We start from the raw sequence: 22,624 nt of genomic DNA, 5'->3' as shown, positions 1-22,624 counted from the left end.
CCAGCGGTCGCCAACCATTTGCACCTCATGAACCACCAGTGGTTCGCGGACCACCCATTGGCGACCACTGCTCTGGCTCACAATTTCAACAGTGCTGAGGCTGAGAAACCCTAGAATCTAGACCAACAGATAAAGAAAATAAAGAATTAACCAAGATCAAGGGAAGGTTAAAAACAGAACAAAACTAAGGCTTATGTGATCTGACTCCTAAATTATACTACTTTCAATAAAGTTAGAAGATGAAGAAAATAGAGAAAAGATTCTTCAAGCTTGTAGTTTTTGAAATGCAATCCACTTGTTAGTTACATGTTCTTTGTCAGTAGAACTAAGCCTCCTCCAAAAACAAACAAACAACTCCTAGAAAACCCTTGTTTCCAAAATTCAATTCTATTCAATACATGCCTGCTGTTGAGAAACAATTAGGAGGTAGAACAAACTGCCCAACCGCACACCTTCAACAATATAAACCCCTACAAAGACACCAAGGATAATGCAATAGGGGCACCAAAAAGAACTCCATAGAGAAAACTCACTCAGTTTTGGATAAATGCCTGCTCTTAGGTCTTAGACAACTTCTATCTTTTATTACGGTGCAGTGAAAGCTAAAAGCTTTCTACTAGGACATAATAGTTCTCTGTAGAACAGAAAACAATATAAATTTCAAACATGTTTTATTCTTGGAACTGCACAGTAAAGAACTTTACACCCACGAGAGGTCTGGGCTTAGCTGTTAGCTTTTAGGAGGTAACCAATATCTTTTAGAGTTGGGGTCATCACATTACATCTTAGGGTGAACTAGTCATACCCAATACTGGTTGGCCATGTCAGAAAGAGACCAAAAGATGTGATTCAGGATGGGGACTTTGGGTCATGCAATCTGTCAACCTGGATGCTGAGTTCAACCACATGGACACTCAATCGATCATGACAATGTAATAAAGCCCCAATAAAACCTCTCAATGGGGCTTGGGAGCATTTCTCTGGTTTGCTGTCTTGCATCAAAGCCAGGAGGGTAATGCACCTGAGAATAATGGAAGCTCTGCACTTTGGAACCCTCCCATGTTCTACCTAATGTATCCCTTGGCTGATATTTATGTATATAAACCACAACTATAATGGCTTTCAGTGAGCTCCATGAATCTAGCTTCTGGCAAATTATCATATGTGAGGGTGGTTTTGGGAACCCCCCTAATCTTGTACTTGGTGTAAGTGAGGATGGTCTTGGGGACTTTGCCCTCAAACTTTGTTTGGCTAACTCTGGGCAAGAAGATACGTTTATTTACCAGTGCAAGTCTGAATATCTCTAGAAGCTTGCCTTGTGTAGTCATTTCCCCTTCTGTGTGGCTGTGACCTCTGACTTGCTTCTAACCAACAGAACATGGCAAAGGTGAGGTCATATATGTGATTATGTGTGCATGATTGCTAAAAAGATTACCATGTCCATCTTACTGCAAGACTGTCTTCCTTTTTAGCTGTGAAGAAGCAACCTGCTGTGTTAGGAGCGGCCTGATGGAGGAGGTGACGTGGCGAGGAACTAAGGGTGGCCGTCAGCCAACATCCAGCAAGAAACGTGAAGCTTTTTTTTTTTTTTTAATATATTTTATAGATTTTTTACAGAGAGGAAGGGAGAGAGATAGAGAGTTAGAAACATCGATGAGAGAGAAACATCGATCAGCTGCCTCTTGCACATCTCCTACTGGGGATGTGCCCGCAACCCAGGTACATGCCCTTGACCGGAATCGAACCTGGGACCTTTCAGTCCGCAGGCCGACGCTCTATCCACTGAGCCAAACCGGTTTTGGCGAAACGTGAAGCTCTTAATTCCACAAACTGCACGAAGCTTCAGCCAACAGCCACACGGGCTCACACGCAAAGCCTTCACTGTATCCAAGTCTTGAAGTGAGGGTGCAGCCCCAGCCAACACCTTAATTGCAGCTTTCAGGTAAGATCCTGAAGTAGAGAACCAAGCAAAGCCATGCCTAGACTCCTGACCCCACAGAAATTCTGAGATAATAAATGTATGTTATTTTAAGCCACTAAAGTTGTAATACATAACCAATACAATAGACAAGTGGTGGTACTCGTCAGAAATGCAACATTAGTGGGATATTTCTAAAATGAAAATAGGATCATATTACTCACTAGCTAAAAAAAAAAAAAAATCTCTCAGTGGTCTCTCACTGGCTATAGAATAAAGCCCAAACACCTTAGCAAGGTACAAAACTCTCCTTAATCTGACCTCCAGTCCCTTATCTGAGCTCTTAATATGTGCCACCCACTCACCACTTCTCTCCCTCCTCCAAGCTCCAGCCATATACAACGAACAAATGTTCTCAAGTATTTACTCTCCCCAGCTATGCGATGCTACCCTTCCTAGAACATCACCCTCTGTCACCATCCCCACTCGTCACCCATTTTCTCTCCATAAGTCAGGTTGGTGTAGCCCCTGTGGCCTCACCCTCTCAGGCTATCACAGAACTCTGCACACTTCTCGGTAGGAGGTCCCACTGTGCATTCTATGGTTTGTGTGCTGACTTTCCTGCTGATTTACAAACTACAAGTTGCTTGAGGGGAGTTTTTCTCATCCGAAGTTCTGGCAGAGAATGGCTGCTCCCTAAACTATTACTAAATGAATGAATCCCAATCTAAGTGTAGTCCTGGCCATAACTTTTCAAGGAAAGTTATAATCCACAAATTTTTTTGTAGCACAAAGTATCAAACTGTGTATACCATTAGTAAAACTATGAATCTCTAAGATTCTCTAAATCTGACACTTAATATATATCCAATTCACTTCTCTACATTCATCATTATCTTCTGTTTCATTAGATATTTTCAAAGACTTTAAAATTTTTATTGTACCCTATAAGCCATGAAATTGACAATTTTTATTAACCAAACCCAGAAAATATCACAACTAAATTTAAAATAATTCACATTCAAATAAAAACATAAATATCAAGTTTTAGTTTATCCAAGTTTTAATTTGAAAGGACCTTAGACCAGTTTTGAATAGAAAAAGAGAACAAATTAGTATTCTTTCATTTTCTTTTTTTTTTTTTTAAATATATATATTAGAAACATCGATGAGAGAGAAACATCGATCAGCTGCCTCCTGCACACTCCCTACTGGGGATGTGCCCGCAACCAAGATACATGCCCTTGACCGGAATCGAACCTGGGACCCTTCAGTCCGCAGGCCGACACTCCATCCACTGAGCCAAACCAGTCAGGGCTCATTTTCTATTTTTTAATATTTATCCATATGCACATTTACTAAATTTTTAGCCTAGAGGAGAAAGAAATGTTACCTTGATTGCTAAATGCACCAAAGAGTGATAATATCACTTGACTCTTTAACCTTAAATTTAATATTAAATATTTATACCGTTTCCCTCATTTAGCAAACAAAAATATATTTTGTTATCAAACCCCAAATTATAAATCAAATCTACTTTTTAAAAGCTAACTATGGCACTTGAGTTATTTTATATGTAACTAAAACTAATTTTTACATTGGAAATTTCTTGGTTCTAAACTAACTATAGTCTGGAACAGTATTTTTACTCCTCATAAAATTAAGATCAAACACTATGCTTTAGTTTGCTATTTTATTTCATTCAAAAACAGATGTTTTATCTCCTGTGAAAACATTAAAATGAAAAGCATGCTTTTACAACTATGTCATCTTCATAAACTAATGTTCACAAAAAATTAGTATTCATTTTACAAGGAAAATACAACACAAACTTACAATAATTAGTATAAGCAGACTGAGTACAACAGTTACAAATATTGTAAGCACAGTTCTCGAGTGCAAGCCATTACTTTTCAGCCTAGAGAAAGAATGTTGGCAAAGCTCTCTACCACATGGAAACTGCTTTTAAAGCTGCTGGGCCCTGAAATTCTACTCAGCAGTTTAAAATCAATCCACAGCTTTCCTCATTCACCCTCCCACTTGGTGCTTATGCACAGACATGAACATCTATTGAGGAAAACCACAAAAAAACTTCATAATAGCTACAACGGTAGGCTCCCCCCTCCCCAGTATTATTTTAAATATCATTTAAGATGTGACTCATCTAACAGTCTTAATAAATGTAAAGGCTATCTCTAATTTTTTAATGTTCCAGTTACCTCAAACAATTACTTTTAACTAACACTTTAGTGTATATCATTACATAACTTTAATATCCATTGCAGGCAAGAACACAGAGCTGCAAACATCACCGACCCTGTTATTCTTAATTTTTAACCACTGATTTTTGATGAATGGCATTTACAATGCAGCACCAGCAACTCTGAGTGATTCTGTTTGAAATTATTTAAGAAAAAATCTGAAATGTGTACCACCAGATAAAATCCACCAGTAAGCCTAAATCTTACCTATTACATTTCTCTAATCCTTGATTAAAACTTCTACCTTTTTCTAGTCTGCAATACTATTTTTTTACTTTTCATAGTTTAAATTTATAAAGCAATTCTATTAACTAAAAACAGTGATACCTATGACAATGAAAAAACTAAGAAAATTAAAATTATGGCTTTTCCTACATTTTGTACAACTTTTAAAAGTGTTAATGACTACTTTTTACAATGTTAAATTTAAAGTTTAAACTTTAAAACTTTTCTTAAAACTTGTTTTTGTTCATACCAATACAAATCAAGAGTTCTTATAAAGTAGCAAAGTTGAAATATGATATTTTAAGCTCACATGAGACAGGATCTTGGGCCTTCATGTTAACCATTTATACTACAGGTATTCTAAGATTTCAAGTTCATAAAAGTACTGTGTTCAAGGCACTTAATTATTAAGAAACTAAAATTATCAACATTGCTTGGATTTTTTGATAGAAAAGAAATAAAATCATTTTCTGAAACTGTTTTTCAGAATATCACTGAAACATAAAAACGTTTAGCATGTAATTTAAGATCACTAAGGGTTAAATACTTGTTCTCTGGCCCCTACTGCATATACTCTGCCAAAAACTCCTCTAAGCTTTTAAATATTGCTTCGATGGTCTGGATTTTACTTCCATGGAAAAAGGAGTATTGTCTTACAGTCAGCAGGCCACTAGCTTATTAACTTCCAGTCACCTTAATTTTTGTTAAAATGAAGATTCTGCAGTCTACACTTCTCCTGTTACTGTTTGTGCCTCTGATAAAGCCAGCACCACCAACTCAGCAGAACACCGATAATTTTGAAGAAATTTTATTTACTCGAGATTATGAGGATCAATACCTGGATGGAAAAAATATTAAGGTACCTTATTTCCATTCTAAATTTCACTTCTAAAATAGTCTAGCCTATTTAACTGCATGCTTTTGTTTTTTTTGAATGTGTCTGATAAGGTTAAGAGGAAAGAAAAAGCACTTTAAGTGATTCAAATTAATTAAAAATAAGTGTCCCTAAGATTATATTTTTAAAGAACGCATGTCTCAATAAATCATACTTATTGTAACCAAACAGTATCTATAGTAACCAACACATAATATTTAAGGAAAACTAAACTTTAAGATACTCCCTGACCAGTTGAAATTTATAGTATTAAGTAGTGTTAAACAATGCCCTATATTTGGATATTATGTTATTTCAAAATAAAATAGGAGATGTGTATTAGGAGAAATAAAGATGGATTACCAGCTTAAGGTTTATTATTTTAGGAAGAAGCGGTTCAAGAAAATAAATAGAAGAGTACTGTCATTTTGGTATATATAATATTTCACAAAATTTATAAATGTCAACTATATACAGTACCAAAAATGAAAAACTACTTAATATGGGGCTTTCTGTTTAAATCAGCTTCAACAATTTATATTATCAGTTTCTACCAACTTGAGTTAATACTCTACCACATCTTTCATACTCACTTATATGGGCTAAGTGATTACTTGTGGTTTTCTTATCACACAACTGGGTAAGGACAAAGTAAACACATCACAAAAGTATCTTTCGCCTGCCTATAGTGTGACACACACACTGAAAAGTGAGAAATGCAGCCAAATATTTAACAATGTCGATCTCTTCAAAGTTCTTCTCCAGTATGAATAAGATGGCAAAGATTTTTAAAGTGTCCAGTTATTAAGTCAGTCCTTCCTTCCTTCCTTCCTTCCCTCTTTCCTTCCTTCCTTCCTTCCTTCCTTCCTTCCTTCCTTCCTTCCTTCCTTCCTTTTCTTTCTTTCTTTCTTTCTTTCTTCCTTTCTCTCCCTCCCCCACCCTCCTTCTTTCCTTTCATTCTCTCTCTCTCACACACACACACGAGTAAATGTTAACACCACATTTTCTGTCAACAAAGTTAGTTAATATGCTAGTATTATTCTTGCTAACAAGAAGACAAAAAGATAGGTATAACTAGTTATAGCTTCAGATTTTTTTTTAAAAAGGCCCATCACAATAATAAACTATTGGCTCACATGTATGATCTGAATCTATCAATCAGTTAAAAGAATACTTTGAAATCTCCCTGGTCCCAAAACATGTACTAAGTAAAAGAAGCTCAGTTTTACTTCTTTATGCTGCTTTAGAAGTCTATCTTAATAAACGAAGTGGAGCAGAGTTCAATGGTATTTAACATACAAAGCGAGTGGAAGGGACTGTTCAACCAGAACACACGAGAAAGTGAAGGAGTCGAGAGCGAGACTAAAAGTGGCAAATGCTCCTGAAGGGTACAGAAACTAGGGCACCACACAGTATAGTCTAGCCAGCCGTGGGCAAACTACGGCCCACGGGCCGAATACGGCCCGTTTGAAATGAATAAAACTAAAAAAAAAAAAGACCGTACCCTTTTATGTAATGATGTTTACTTTGAATTCATATTAGTTCACACAAACACTCCATCCATGCTTTTGTTCCGGCCCTCCGGTCCAGTTTAAGAACCCATTGTGGCCCTCGAGTCAAAAAGTTTGTCCACCCCTGGCTAGTCTAATGGCAGAACATGTTCCCTCCCAGAATACGAAAAAGAGTAAATGATAAAGACCCCAATTCTCCTAGAGCTAACAGCCTGGACCGGTGGTCTGAGTGTGGAGGGTAGGCTAGAATGAAAGGACTCCAAGGCCTTAATGCACGTGCATATATACCTAAGGGTCACTTCCAGAAGCGGCAGAGAGCCTACTCAGGGCTGTCCAGGTAGGACACGACTGGTGCTTAGTACAGACCAATATGGCAGAATATGAATAATTAAAAGAGCTACTTTACATAAAAATAATCTCAAGACACTATTTTCATTTTAGGTTCCACCTCAGAAAATCTTTAATTCCAAGGCATAGAATTCTCCCCTAGTTCCCATTTGGAATTTCAGTACATTTGACATTTAGGAAGCACAGAGTTTGGCCTTTGAAGATATAAAAATTTTTTTAAAAGACCTGGTTCTTTTACTCAAGGAGCCCACAGTATAAGTAAAATCAAGCTAAACAACTATTTTTTTTAATAAGTATATAAAACATAAAGTAAATGCCATTATGTGACTATGAGAAGACAGATGTTGTCCATATCCCTCAGTTTATATGGTGAAAATTAGATTTCTCACACTTGATAATACATTTTTATTTTTCTAATAGAAAAAAGAATCTATGATAACACCTGATGAGAAAAGTCTTCAATTACAAAAAGATGAGAGTTCAACATCATTACCCCTCAAAAAAGAAAATGATGGTAAGTATGAACAGTCTATCATCTATTTTTTAGAAGCTTTAAAAAACAGCTTATAATGGAATTTTAGTCTTCATAGTAATCAAAACTTGTCTCTGAATAGACTAACCCCAAATAATAGAATTCTATCTCCAACAACAAAGTCAAATAGGCATGTTAGGAGTGCACATCATTTCCCACCCCATGTTAGGAGTGAGAAACATGGAATAGGAACATGCAAGAACAACCAAAGCTAATGCAGTGTAGCCCCTACAAAGTATGTCTTTCTGTCTATGTAAAATCAATTCAAGAAACAGTTATTAAACACCAATTAGTTTTAAACTTAGTCCTCAACGTACATTTAGACTTAATTTTTCAACTTTATAATGGCCCCAAAGTGATACTCATAATAAATTACACAAGATACTCAACACTTTCTTGTAAAATGGGCTTTGTGTTGGGCACTTTGCCCAATTGTAAGCTAATGTAAGTGTTCGGAGCACATTTCAGGTAGGCTAGGCTACACTATGATGTCCGGAAGTAACCCCATCGTAAGTTGAGGAGCATATGTACTATGTATAGCCTGAGGGTAAGGTAAATAAAATGTAACTCTTTCCCTCAAGAAAGTCACAGAAGACGGAGAGATGGTTATACAGATTGTCATCAACTTATGATAGTTCAACTTACATTTTTTTACTTTATGATGATGCAAAAGCAATACACATTCAGTAGAAACTATCTAGGCTTAAGCTAAGATGTTCAATAGGTTAGGCATAATAAATGTATTTCCGACTTAGGATATTTTCAAGTTTCAGTTTATCTACACTAATAAAAGAGAAACATGCAAATTGGTGTCACTCCGCTATGCCCACCAGCCAATCAGAGCAACTATGCAAATGAACCCAACAAAGATGGCGGTTAATTTGCATACGCAGGCATGGAGTGAAGACTGAAGGCTCAGGCCAGAGTGAAGACTGAAGACTAAAGACTGAAGAGGCTTGGCTTCTCCACTGCGGCTGGACCAAAGGTCTGGGTCCCAGGTGCTGGAGGAAAACCGGTGCCGGCAGCCAGGGAAAGGAAGGCCTATTGCACGAATCTCTTTGTGCAACGAGCCTCTAGTCAGTATATAACTCCACCATTAAGTTGAGGAGCACCTGCATACAGTCATGTGCTGCATAATGATGGAGATACATGCTGAGAAAGGCATCATTAGGAGATGCTGTCATGCAAATGTTGTAGAGTGTACTTACACACACCTATATGGTATAGCTTACTACACACCTGTGGTGCATACAGCCTATTGCTCCTAGGTTACAAGCCTGTAAAGTATGCTACTGTATAAAACAACACAACATTAAATCAACCAGAAAAGAAAATGAAGCAATCGAGACACAGTAAACACAAGATGGTTCAGGCTGCTGCCAGTGTGATACAGCATGTAGTTTTACAGTAAACATTTGTTCATTAAGTAGAAAGAGTACACACACGCTAAAATAATGTTAAAAATTATACTGTAGTAAATACATCAGTCAGTGACATACTCATTTATTATGGACATAATTGTATGTGTTAGTTACTCTTCTGTGCTGGTAATTCAGTAGGTTTGCATCACCACAAATATGTGAGTAATGTATTTTGCTACAATGCTATGAAGGATACAGCTTCTTTAGGTGATAGACATTTTTCAGTTCCATTATAATCTTATGGACTCTCATCGCATATGTGGTTTGTCAATGACCAAAACATCAATAGGTGGTGCATGACTGTATATAAATAATTATAATGCACATTTCAATTAAATCAATAGAAAACATAACAAACTACGTAGTCCTATTCAATAGTTCCTATCTATTTGATTTATTCTTATTCTATCACAGAACATTATTTCACATGACAGTAAAAAATCACATAGTAATTTCTATATTGCTGCAATAAATTAAAATGAACCAAAACAGATAATATATCTTAAGAAACCTGAAAGTATAAAAGTAAAAATAGACTTGGACAAATGGGAAGATATTCCTTGTGCTTGGCTAATGTGATTCAATATCATAAAAATGTCAGCTCTCTAACTTTGTAACAATAAACTTATTTAAAGATCTGATAAGGTTGATACTCAAGTTCACATGGAAAAATCAAAGCTGCACAAACAGCAAGGGAAATACTGAAAAATGACAGGTAACTGCAGGAATCAGAAGTACCATACACATTAGAACATACTTTAAAAACTCTACACTTTTAAAAAGTGTGATACTGGTGCATGAATAGACTAGAAAGTCCAGAATCAGGCAGAAATACATGTATAAATTTAGTATATAATAAAGTCAGCATCTAAAACCACTGAAGCAAAGATTATTTTTTGTTTATTTATTTTTTGTCAATCCTCACCCAAGGATATTTTTTCCATTGATTTTTAGAGAAGGACAGAGGAAGGGGAGAGAGGAACACAGATTGCTTGCCTCCCGCACATGTGTCCCAACTGGGCTGGGGATCAAACCTGCACCCAGGTACACGCTCTTGACCAGATATCAAATCTGAGACCCTTCAGTGCGTGGGCCTAGGTTCTAACCACTGAGAAACGCCAACCAGAGTCAAAGATGATTTTTTTTTTAATGGTGCTTGGACAACTAAGTAGTCAACTGAAAGGAACTACAATTAGATCTATACCTTACATTGAAAAAAAACTCCAAATAAATTCAGATCTAAATGTAAAAAGTGAAACCATATAAATCCTTGAAAATAAATTGGGTGTGAGGTACCTACAAATCCAGAGGCAACCATAGAAAATATCAATGAATTCGACTCCATAAACTGAAATTTGCATGGCAAATATATCATAAGTGAAGTCAAAGACAACTAAAAATTGAGAAAAATATTTGCAACTTATTGCACAAAGAATTAATACCTCTAAATTATATATATATTTTTTAAAGTAAAGATCTAGGAAAAAAATCTGACTGAAAAAGACAATGGAAAAACAGCCAAAAGAGATGTACAGATAATTCACCAACTGATCCTATCTAATAAAAGGGTAAAATATGCAAATCAACCATCACTCCATCACAAAGATGGCGTGAGTAGCCTGGCAGAATGCTTGCTTCGTCGCCGTGCCGACAAGGCAAGCTTTCCACCCTGGCCGTGGAGGGCATGGAGCGGCCGGAGGGGGGAATAGGGGGGGAATCTTGCGTCGTCACCCCAGCAACGAGGCAAGCGTTCCACGCCCAGCCGCAGAGGGCCTCTGGCCAGGCCAAGCGCGGAACGCTTGCATCGTTACAGGCCAGGCTGAGGGATCCTCCCCCACCATGCACAAATTTCGTGCACCGGGCCTCTAGTATAAAAATGATCCTCAAACATACAAAAATATGTTACATCTCACACAGAGCAATGCAACTTAAAATTACATTGAAATGCCATGTTTTAACCTGACTGACAAAAATTAAAACTGTGACAACATATTACTATATTCAATTGGTAAGGCTACAGGGTATCAGACAATCTCATACATTGTTGGTGGAAAGCAAACTGGTACACTTTTGGACCAAAATTTGGTAATCGTATATAACAAAGAGGTAATATGCAAATTGACCGTCATGCCCTCACACAAGATGGCCAGCAGGGGAGGGCAGTTGTGGGCAACCAGGCCTGCAAGGGAGGGCAGCTGGGGGGGACCAGGCCAGCAGGGGAGGGAAGTTGGGGGGGACCAGGCCAGCAGGGGAGGGAAGTTGGGGGCGATCAGACCAGCAGGGGAGCAGTTAGGCATTGATCAGGTTGGCAGGGGAGTGGTTAGGGGGTGATCAGGCTGGCAGGCAGAAGCAGGCAGACAGGCAAGCAGTTGGGAGCCAGAGGTCCCGGGTTGTGAGAGGCATGTCCAACTGCCAGTTTAGACCAGATCCCACCAGCAGTCGTTGGGAGCCAGCAGTCCTGGATTGTGAGAGGGATGTCCGACAAAACCAGCAGTTGGATATCCCCCGAGGGGTCCCAGATTGGAAAGGGTGCAGGCTGGTCTGAGAGACACCCCCCTCCATTGCACGAATTTTGTGCACCTGGCCTCTAGTATCTAATAAAACCAAATCCAAAAGAAAATACATATGCAAAATCATTGAAGCACTGCTTGCAATGGCAAAATATTGGAAACAATCAAATTTCCCATACATTGGAGAGTGTACGTATAAAGTATTGTATATCCACACAAGGGAATACTATGCAGTTGTGAAAATAAATTATCTCTATTGAACTAATATGAAATGATTTCCAGAAAACATATATGAAAAAAACCCAAGTACAACAGTCTATCTACAGTATGCTGCCTTTCATCTCACAAAGAAGGTGATATAAGTACAGGCATCAGTTCACTTGTTTCTGAAGAAACCCAAAAAGGGTATTAAAAAACTGAGACTAGTTACCTACAGGTCACAGATGGGCCAGCAGTGGAAAGGAGTGGGGATGGGAAATGAGGAGCTGTGTGGGAGGATAGTGGCACTACTCTGTGTACACCTTATTATGTAGATTCGATTTTAGAACAAGGTTATGCTTCACATAGGCAAACGAACAAATAAATACACTGATAAATAAAATCAACAAGGATAAGATAAAAAACCAAAGTGAAATACAAACAGAAAAATAGAAACTTAATTACATTTCAAATGAATTACGTATAAAACTAAAAGGGAAAATTCTAATCCAAGTAACCCTTCAACACAATATTTTGACTGCATTCCTTCTGACTAAAAAATAAATACATACATACATACATACTAAAATTCCAATGAGTGGGTTTGTAGCAATAATGAAACTACTTAATGCTTGTTCCAACACTGAGTAATGTAAAGCAAACACACTGTGGATAATGAGAGCTAGGTTCCTCGCTGTCAGAGAAGGGTGTTAGAAATATGGAAAGGAGAAAGGCTAGAATGAACACTGTGGAGCTAAACTATAACACCATCAACTCATGGCTTGTAAACAGATACAGAAACAGATATAGATGTGTCTGTCTCTGTGTGAGCAAGCATGTGTTGTGTATATATGCATATGGTGTGTTTATGTATATGCTAGAGGCCCGGTGCATGAAATTCGTGCATGGGTAGGCTCCCTAGGCCTGGCCGGCGATCAGGGCCAATCCGGGCCTTCCAGCTGCCGGCTGGGGCCTTCCTTCTGGCTACCGGCTGGGGCCTCCCTTCCCTGGTTGCTGGCTGCCAGCCGGGGCCTCCCTTCCCCAGCTGCCAATCAGAGCCTTCCTTTGTTCCGCACCGCCCGTGGTGGTCAGCGCACATCAAAAAGAGCGAGCAGTCTCCCAGTCAAACTCCCATAGTGACAATTTGCATATTAGGCTTTTATATATAGATGAGTATATGGTGTATATATACGTGCATGTATATGTGTATATATATGTATACTAGAGGCCCACTTCATGAAATTCATGCACTGGGCGGGTCGGGGGGAGAGGGGAAAGGTGTCCCTCAGCCCGGCCTGCACCCTCTCACATCCAGGAACCCTCAGGAGATGTCCGACTGGCCTGCGGGGATCGGGCCTAAACCGGCAGTCGGACATCCCCCAGGGGATGTAGCAGTGCGTCAAGTGGCAGGCAGCCATGGAGGAGCCAGAAGCGGGGCCAGGTGCTGCACCGCTCGTGCTCATCCCAGCCGACTATGCCTACTGCCACCACTCGGTAGTGCTGCCACGGAGTCACGAGAGGCTCCCGCTGCCGCAGCTGCATTTGCCAGCTGTGAGCCCAGCTTCTGGCTGAGCGGCACTCCCCCGTGCACTGAACACCAGGGGGCAGCTCCTGCCTTGAGCATCTGCCCTTGGTGGTCAGTGCGCATCATAGCAACTGGTCGACTGGTCATTCCGTTGTAACGGTCACTTAGGTTTTTATGTATAGAGATAGGACATATGTATCATGTGTGTATGTATGTGTATTATTACATATTGAGAGAGAGAGACAAATATGCATGCATACATTTCCTAGCTCTCTCTGATGGAAAAGCCTAGAAGCAATGAGATTCCAGTAGCAAGGAGCATATCGACACCCAAATCTTGGTTTCTAAATACTATTCTCCATTAAAAGTAACTAGTACTCCTTGAAGAAATAGCTAATGTCAGGCTTGGGCCAGGGAAAAGGCAAGATTGGTCTGGGACATCTTACCAAGCCAGAAAATAGGGAAGTATTCAAATAATAATGGCAACATTTAACTTTTAAAGAATTAATCAAAATATAAAATATACCTGGGTATAAATTTGCAAAAGATGTACAAGGACCTGTACACTAAAATCTAGACAACAATACTGAGAGGAATTTAAGAAGACCTAAACTTATAAATAGATACAGTGTGTTCAATGATCAGAAAACTCAAAGTTATTAAGATGTCAATTTTTCTCAAATTTTTCTGTAGATTCAATGCAATAACAATTAAAAACCTATCAGGCTTTCCTGTTTTTTAAATTAACAAGCTTATTGTAAAATGTATGTGGAAATGCAAAGAACCTAGAATAGTCATAACAACACTGAAGAATTAAATTGGAGGATTTATGCAACCTAATATCAGCACTTATTATAAAGGTATAGGAATCAAGACACTGTGATATGAGCACAAAAATAAACAGATCAATGAAACAACACAGTCTAGAAACAGACTTACACAATATGATTATTTACAATGATGCCAATACAACTAAAAAAAAAGACAATTTATTTAAAAAATGGTGCTGAAAGAAGCAGATGGTTATAGGAAAATAAAAAATAAACTTTGACCCTTCCTTATACCATATATAAAAATTAACTCAAAATGGACTCTATGCTTAAATATATAAAGAGTGTAAGCTATACAACCTTTAAAAGAAAACATAGAATGGAAACTTAGTGGTTGGCAAAGATTTCTTAAATAAAACACAGATGAATCAACTGTTCTTCATTAAACTTAAAAATGTTTGCTATTCAAAAGACATTGATAAGAAAATAAAAACAGCCCTAGCTGGTTTGGCTCCGTGGATAGAGCATCGGCCTGTGGACTGAAGGGTCCCAAGTTTGATTTCGGTCAAGGGCACATGCCCTGGTTATGGGCTCATTCCCAGCAGGGGTGTGCAGGAGGCAGCCAATCAATGATTCTCTTTCATCATTGATGTTTCTATCGCTCTCTCCCTCTCCCTTCCTCTCTGAAATCAATAAATATATATAAAACTAAAATAAAATAAAAAGACAAGCCACAGACTGGAGGAAAATATCTGCAAAACATAAATCTGACAAATGACATATCTATAATATATACTCTTATAATTCAATAATATACTCTTATACTTCAATAATAATACCAAAAAATTGCATTTAAAAAATAAGCTAGATGAACAGACACTTCACCAAAGAAAATACATGGATGGCAAATATAAACAGATGCTTGGCATCATTAATCATTAGGAAAATGCAAATTAAAACATGAGATACCACAACCCACCTTACCTGAGTGGCTAAAATGAAAAACTCCAATCATACCAAAATGGTGGTGAGGATATGGAGCAACTGGAGCACTCATGAAGTGTTGATGGGAATATAAAATGGCACAGCCACTTTGGAAAATAGTTTGGGACTTTCTTCAAAAGGTAAACATACACCTACCCAGCCATTCTACTCTTAGGTATTTACCCCAGAAAACAAATGCATTAAGTCCACACAACTTGTACATGAATGTTTTTAGCAGCTTTCTTTAAAATACCCCAAAACTGGAAACAACTGAAATGTCCATAAAATATAACTATAACAAGGGAATACTACTCAGTAATAAAGAAGAATGCACTACGGATACAAGCAACAACAGATGAATCTCACAGTAACTATGCAGAGTGAAAAAAGTCCGACAAGAGTATATACCACATGATTCTTTCGATACAAGATTGGGAGGGAGGGATTACCAAAGGGCATGAGAAAGTTTTGGGGGTAATGGGTGTGTTAATTATCTCAATTGTGGTAATGGTTTTATGGGTATATAAAAATGTCAAAAACGTATACATTATACAAGTTAAATATGTACAATTTATTGTATGTCATTTGACACGTTAAGCGCCAAGCCTGTTTTGTCTTCCTTTCGGTTTCAGTCACCGGTGACTGACATGGCGCTTAATGTGCTAACCACAGAAAAGCTGTGGCAGGATAAAAAAGCTTAAAAGAGTTCTCACTGGCTAATCTGTGAAAATCCTATATAATAAAAGGCTAATATGCAAATCAACCAAACGGCGGAATGACCGGTCGCTATAATGCACACAGACCACCAGGAGGCAGACACTAAATGCAGGAGCTGTCTCCTGGTGGTCAGTGAGCTCCCATATGGGGAGTGCCGCTCAGCCAGAAGCCCTGAGCCAGGCTCATAGCTGGCGAGCAGGAGCCTCTCCCATCTCCCGGACTGCAAGAGGGCAGCCAGAAGCCCTGAGCCAGGCTCATAGCTGGCGAGCACAGTTGCGGTGGCAGGAGCCTCTTCCATCTCCCGGACTGCAAGAGGGCCCAGGCCCGGCTGAACAACCTCCCCGCCCCAGTGCACAAATTCATGCACTGGGTCTCTAGTTTGATTATAAAAATAAATGTTATGATAATGTATTATGACCTATAGGATTAGGAATTCGTAAGTTCATACTGACAGAAATAAATAAATAAACAAACAAACAAGAAGGGAATGTTCCACCTTATACCAGAATGCCAACGAACAAGTATAGAAAGAATGATGGATTTAGAAAATCATTATTTGGCAACTATCCTACTGATAAACAATTCAGGTTAAGAATCAATGGATGATAAAACTAGTGGATGAGAGTTTAATGGCAAATCAGATATTTAAAATCTCAAAGTACTTCTCTGAAAGATACTTATTAATTACAAAGTGAAAAACATTTACTTTACAGAGTGAGAAACATGGTGGATACCAAATGAAGCAAGTGACCAAAGACAGCATTGTTAGGAATGGGACGAATAGATACCTTGTGCTCCTTGATGCATGGCACTGAGAACCCTACACCATTTCCATGGTCTTCCTGCCCCAAATGGGGAGCCTCAGACAAATCCTAATTAAAAGACATTTTGCCGAAACCGGTTTGACTCAGTGGATAGAGCGTCGGCCTGCGGACTGAAGGGTCCCAGGTTCGATTCCGGTCAAGGGCATGTACCTGGGTTGCGGGCACATCCCCAGTGGATGTGCAGGAGGCAGCTGATCGATGTTTCTCTCTCATCGATGTTTCTGACTCTCTATCTCTCTCCCTTCCTCTCTGTAAAAAATCAATAAAATATATTTTTTTTAAAAAAAGACATTTTGCAAAATATATACCATAAAACATAATTTTTTTAATTAAAAAATTTTCAAAAAAGAGGTGAAAAATAAAGACTAATAAAACTGTTCCAGGTTAAAAGAGACAAAAAAGGCATGACAAATAAATGCAATGGATGACAGCAGAGTGAAATGGAATCTCAACAGTGTCTACACTGACTCTAATTTTCAAGTTAACAGTTTGCTTATCTAACCAGTAGTTTCTAAACTCCTTAGCTGTCACCAATCTAAAATGCGTTTGTGCCACACTAAGGAATAAATCAAGCTCCTGTTTACCTTAAGTCCTACTTTACAATTTTTTTCTGGTATTCAAATGAGGAAATATAACTGTCGATCAATTCAGCAATTAAAGAATCAATGCAAAAGCAGAGAATAAATAAGACTGAATTACAAAATCTAAAATAAATTCTGGTGAATTATCAGTTATAATACAGGTCTTTAGCAATCATAATCGTGGTATCTTTCCCATCACCTACACTTCTGTAAAATATCTTTTCAAATCAGCAATAACATTCATAATAGCAATAACTTTGCCAGTAGAGGCCAAATGTTCTTACTGTTTATACGTTTATGACTTTTCCCAATTAGAAATGCCCACGTGCCTGCTGTGTGTGTGTTTAAGTGGCTCTGTATACTGTGAAGAAGTTGACATTGAAGTTGTACCACCCTTGCCAAAGGAATCAGCCTATCTTTATGCACGATTCAACAAAATTAAAAAGCTGACTGCCAAAGATTTTGCAGAAATACGTAAGTTAGTTTTAAATAAGATATTAGTATTAAATCATGCTAGTATTTAACTCCTATAAACACAAAATTCTAGGTACTCATGGCCTATCACATCTAGGTGTATAGGTGTATTTTAAGTATCTACCACATTTCACAAAAATCCACTGATTTGTTGATGAATCTCCTTTCCATTCAGATATCCTCTGCCATCTTTCTTTACTGGTGACTTTGGTGTCTGTGTTGACAGCCCATTTTCCATATAGGCAAACTATGTCTTCTCAACCCCAATACTTCAAGATCCACTTGCTAGTCAGCAGCACCAATATAATCAGGATGCTTCTCCAATTACAATGTTTTATTTTCTACCTTCACTGTAAAAGCACAGAAACTGCTTTTCCTTACTTTAACTCACGGTTCTTAAATCTGACTGCATAATTTAAAATATCTGGGGAAGCATTTAAAAATTACCAGGCAGGGCCTGGTCGGCGTGGCTCAGTGGTTGAGTGTTGACCTATGAATCAGGAGATCACGGTCCGATTCCTGGTCAGGGCACATGCCCCAGTTGTGGGCACAATCCCCAGTGCGGGTGTGTGCAGGAGGCAGCCAATCAAGGATTCTATCTCATCACTGATGTTTCTATCTCTTTCTCGCTCTCCCTTCCTCTCTGAAATCAATAAAAATATATTTAAAATACCAGGCAGGCCCTAAGTCCCCAGAGGTTGAGGTCTGGGGAGAGGCCCCAGCATCATCAAACACAACCAAACTCCTCAGATAATTCTAGTATAGAGCTGGTGTCCTTCTTGAGTCATTCGAAATCTTGACTTCTGGCATCCTAGCAAACCAATCCTCTGTCTTCTGCAGAGCCTAGTCCTAGTCCTGGATCACTAATCCCTCATAAATTTTCTAGATTCCTATGTTGTCAAATGCTTCTGAGGAAAATCACACCGAAAAATGTACACTGGCCCCGCCCCACTACACATGTACAAGATTAACAGTAACTGGATTCATGCCGTTCTGGTGACTCCCACTGGCTGAAGTATAGCTGTTCCTCATTATTTGTGGATTCCACATTTTCAAACTCACTGACTTGCTAAAATTTAGTTGTAATCCCAAAATCAATATTTGCAGCACTTTCACAGTCATTTGCAGACATATGCACAGTGGCAAAAACAACTGAGTTAGCCAGTAGAGGTCGAAGGTGATGTTCTGACTTTTTGTTTCTGCTTTCATACTGTAAACCAGTCCTGCTCAGTCTTAGTGCCACATTTTTCACATTTTTGTGATGTTTGCTGTTTAAAATGGCCCCTAAGTGTAGTGCTTAAGTGCTGTCTAGTGTTCCTAAATGCAAGAAGGCTGGCTGTGATATGCCTTGTGAAGAAAATACATGTGTTAGTAACCTTCATTCAAGTGTGAGCTCCAGTGCTGATGGCTAGTGAGTTCAATGTTAATGTATCAACAGTATATACTAAAGGCTATAGCCCTACCTGGTTTGGCTCAGTGGATAGAGCATTGACCTGCAGATTGATGTTTCTATATCTCTCTCATGGGTATGAATCCTGTCAAGGGCACATGCCCAGGTTACAGGCTCTATCCCTAGTAGGGGGTGTGCAGGAGGCAGCCGATCAATGATTCTCTGTCATCATTGATGTTTCTATCTCTCTCTCCCTCTCCATTCTTCTCTGAAATCAGTTAAAAAAAAAAAGAAGTCTATAAAAAGAAACACACATAAAATTATGTATTGATTGCTGATGAAAATGTGTGATCAGAGGGTTGAAGGAACCTAGCCCTGCATTTCCCCTGGGAGCCATAATGTTCCATATTTACTAATCCAGTGTTTGTGGTAATTTTATACACATGACTGTCCCATATAATGAGAAGCATTTTTGTCTGTTGTCAACCAATAAGGCATAGAACAATTCAGATAACATACCCACAATGACAATGCAACATGCCAGCAAAAAAGTTTGTGATTCTATTCAATCAAGTGTAATGCTTATTTTCCATGATTTGCAACAAGAATTTCTTTCAAACTGCCTGAGCATCCTGAGAATTCAGAATACAGTAGGACTCTACTAAATTCTCTTCTGAACCTGTCATTCTAGACTCCAGTTAGAAAGGACATCAGTGAAAGCACAGAATAGATGCTCAGCATTAATTCAACAAAACTTCTTGAGCTCCTAATAGTAGATACTCTACTAGACACTAAAAACAAAATATGGCTGAATGACCTGTTAAATACTTTTCTTCAGTCCACACAAATGAAAATTTAACTTCTTATTTTTGTATATTTTCTGTATATTTCCCCTTCAAGCTAATTTAAGAAGACTCGATTTTACGGGAAATTTGATTGAAGATATAGAAGACACTACTTTTTCAAAACTTTCTCTGTTAGAAGAACTGACACTAGCTGAAAATCAACTATTGAAACTTCCAGTTCTTCCTCCCAAGCTTACTTTATTTAATGCAAAATACAACAAAATCAAGAGTAGAGGAATCAAAGCAAATACATTCAAAGTAAGTATTTTATAGTATGACTGAATACAGTATCAGTTTTATACAGCCAGTGATGATATGATAACAGAAAGAGAAGTTCTGGTCTAGAATTTGGTTTTATGTTTTAAGATAATTTTAATTTAATAAATGAAGACATTATTTACCTAACAAATAGCCACACCATTAGGCTCATTTATGCCTGTACCTCACAAAATTATATAATCTTTATCTTATTTCATGGACTACTTTGTGTCTCATGTTTTTCACTTGCTTACAAAGCAAATACTTATTTAAACAGACACTAGAGGCTGGGTGCACGACATTCATGAATGGGGGAGTGGGGTCTCTTAGCCCGGCCTGTGCCCTCTCGCAGGCCCGGATCCCTCTCACAATCTAGGACCGCTGGCTCCTAACAGCTCACCTGCCTGCCTGCCTGCCTGATCGCCCCTAACACCTCTGCCTGCCTGCCTGATCGCCCCTAACCACTCTGCCTGCCTGCCTGATGCCCCTAACTGCTTGCCTGCCTGCCTGATCGTCCCTAACCGCCTCTGCTTCGGCCCTTCCACCCGGGACCCAGGCTTCCCTCCTCCGGTCGGCTGCAGGCACCCGGGACCCGGGCCGGCTTTGCCCGGGCCAGCCGCAGGTGGCCAGGACCGCGGGCAGCTTTACCCCGGGCCCGGCTTTGTCAGGAAGGACGTCCAAAAGGTCGTCCAGAAAATGTCTAGTCTAATTAGCATATTACCCTTTATTAGTATAGATGGTTCACAGCCGCATGGAACCGAGACCTCCAAAAGGGAGTTTTCCTGCCTTTTTCCTTACAATATGAGTAATTTACTAATGCCAGAAAAAATAAAGTTATAGAAGTGAATTTTAATTTTAATACTTCAATATATTAGACCATAAAATTTTATAGCCTTCCTTTTGAATCCCATGATGGCACCAAAAACAAAATTATCTATGTAGTAAAAATTACTTTTCTTAATTTAGTATTTCAAGGAAATGTATGTACAGGAAAAGGGGAAGGTGTGTGACTTTGGTAGCCAGGTTGTCTTGAAATGCATAGTCTATGGAGAAGTAATCATCTCAGCCCAGGAAGGAACCCCAGATAAAGGATCATGCTATTGTTGACAAGCGAAAACCTCATTCAAAAAGAAGGTTTGTAGCTTGTAATGATAAGCACCTAACTATCAAATATTCATTATCATAAATTAATGATAATCACACAATGTACAATCTGTCCACAAACATATGTGTCAGAAAATGTAAACATATTCCACTTTTCTCCTATTTCTGTCTACAATTAAGGGACCCTCTTTCTACTTTAAGGGGCATACTAGAGATAAATCAAAGTTTCACAGAATTTAATGGACTTAGGGGACTTTTAAAAACAAACAAAAACCACCTTAGCTGGTTTGGGTCAGTGGATAGAGCATTGGCCTGCGGACTGAAGGGTCCTGGGTTCAATTCCAGTCAAGGGCACATGCCTGGGTTGTGGGCTCGATCGCCAGTAGGGGGGATGCAGGAGGCAGCCGAACAATGATTCCCTTTCATCATTGATGTTTCTATCTCTCTCTTCCCTCTCCCTTACTCTCTGAAATCAATAAAAATGTTTGAAAGAATAAATAAATAAAAACAAAAACCCCTGTAAGTTGAAGATAAATAATTCTATCCAGTAAGCCTTTGAATAACTGGCATTTTAAAAACCTACAGGAACTGATCAACATTTCAAAAAGGAATGTTTGAATATTTTGCATTTTACACATGCATTACAATAGGGATTCATGACAAGTTGACATGGAAATGATAAACTCAGCTACCTTGCAGTTTGGCTGAACACCCTAGGCTGCAAAAGCCACTGGTAAATCCGGTTACTCTAACCCAGGGGTGGGGAACCTTCTTTCTGCCAAGGGCCATGTGGATATTTATAACATCATTTGCAGGCCACACAAAATTATTAACTTAAACATTATCCTGCTATACTTGGTCAAACATTTAATTAACTCACCCCTAATGCCTTGGCAGGGCCAGACCAAATGATTTTCAGGCCTTATAGGGCCCTCGGGCTGGAGGTACCCACCCCTGCTCTACCTCAAGTGAAGAGGGCCCCTGGGGAAGACAGGAACTTGGGGTCCATATGGTGAATGATGAAATGTTAAGGAAGTATCAATAACAGCAAATTAGTTCTAAAAAAATAAAACTCGCAAATTCTGCTACAGGATGTACATCAGAGATAAGGTAAAAGATTAATGCCAGGGGAAACTACATCTTGAAATCATTATAAAATTATACTCAACTAGAGGCCCAGTGCATGAAATTCGTGCACAGGGGGTCCCCTGAACCCAGCCTGCACCCTCTCCAATCCGGGACCCCTTGGGGAATGTCCAACTTCCGGGACCGCTGGCTCCTAACTGCTCATCTGTCTGCTGGCCTGATCGCCCCTAACTGCCCCCCCCCGCCAGCCTGGTTGCCCCTAACTGCC

General features: G+C 38.9%; 2 protein-coding genes across 2 annotated transcripts in view; one reads left to right on the top strand and one right to left on the bottom strand.

Moving 5' to 3' along the window:
- The window catches only part of CENPP (centromere protein P), a 222,340-nt gene that overhangs the window by 156,602 nt on the left and 43,114 nt on the right, over positions 1–22,624 (bottom strand). The gene's annotated exons all lie outside the window — the stretch shown is intronic.
- Positions 4,995–22,624, top strand: part of OGN (osteoglycin) — a 20,450-nt gene continuing 2,820 nt past the window's right edge. The window contains exons 1-4 of the mRNA XM_005881659.2: positions 4,995–5,263; positions 7,558–7,651; positions 17,515–17,673; positions 19,964–20,166. Of these exons, the coding sequence (XP_005881721.1) occupies positions 5,114–5,263; positions 7,558–7,651; positions 17,515–17,673; positions 19,964–20,166 (606 nt within the window). The 5' untranslated portion in view covers positions 4,995–5,113. The remainder of the gene's footprint in view (positions 5,264–7,557; positions 7,652–17,514; positions 17,674–19,963; positions 20,167–22,624) is intronic.

The sequence above is a fragment of the Myotis brandtii genome, unplaced genomic scaffold (genome assembly GCF_000412655.1).
Source record: "Myotis brandtii unplaced genomic scaffold, ASM41265v1 scaffold684, whole genome shotgun sequence".
NCBI lineage: Eukaryota > Metazoa > Chordata > Mammalia > Chiroptera > Vespertilionidae > Myotis > Myotis brandtii.
Note: the sequence above shows the minus strand (reverse complement) of the source record. Positions and strands in the feature narration are given on the sequence as shown.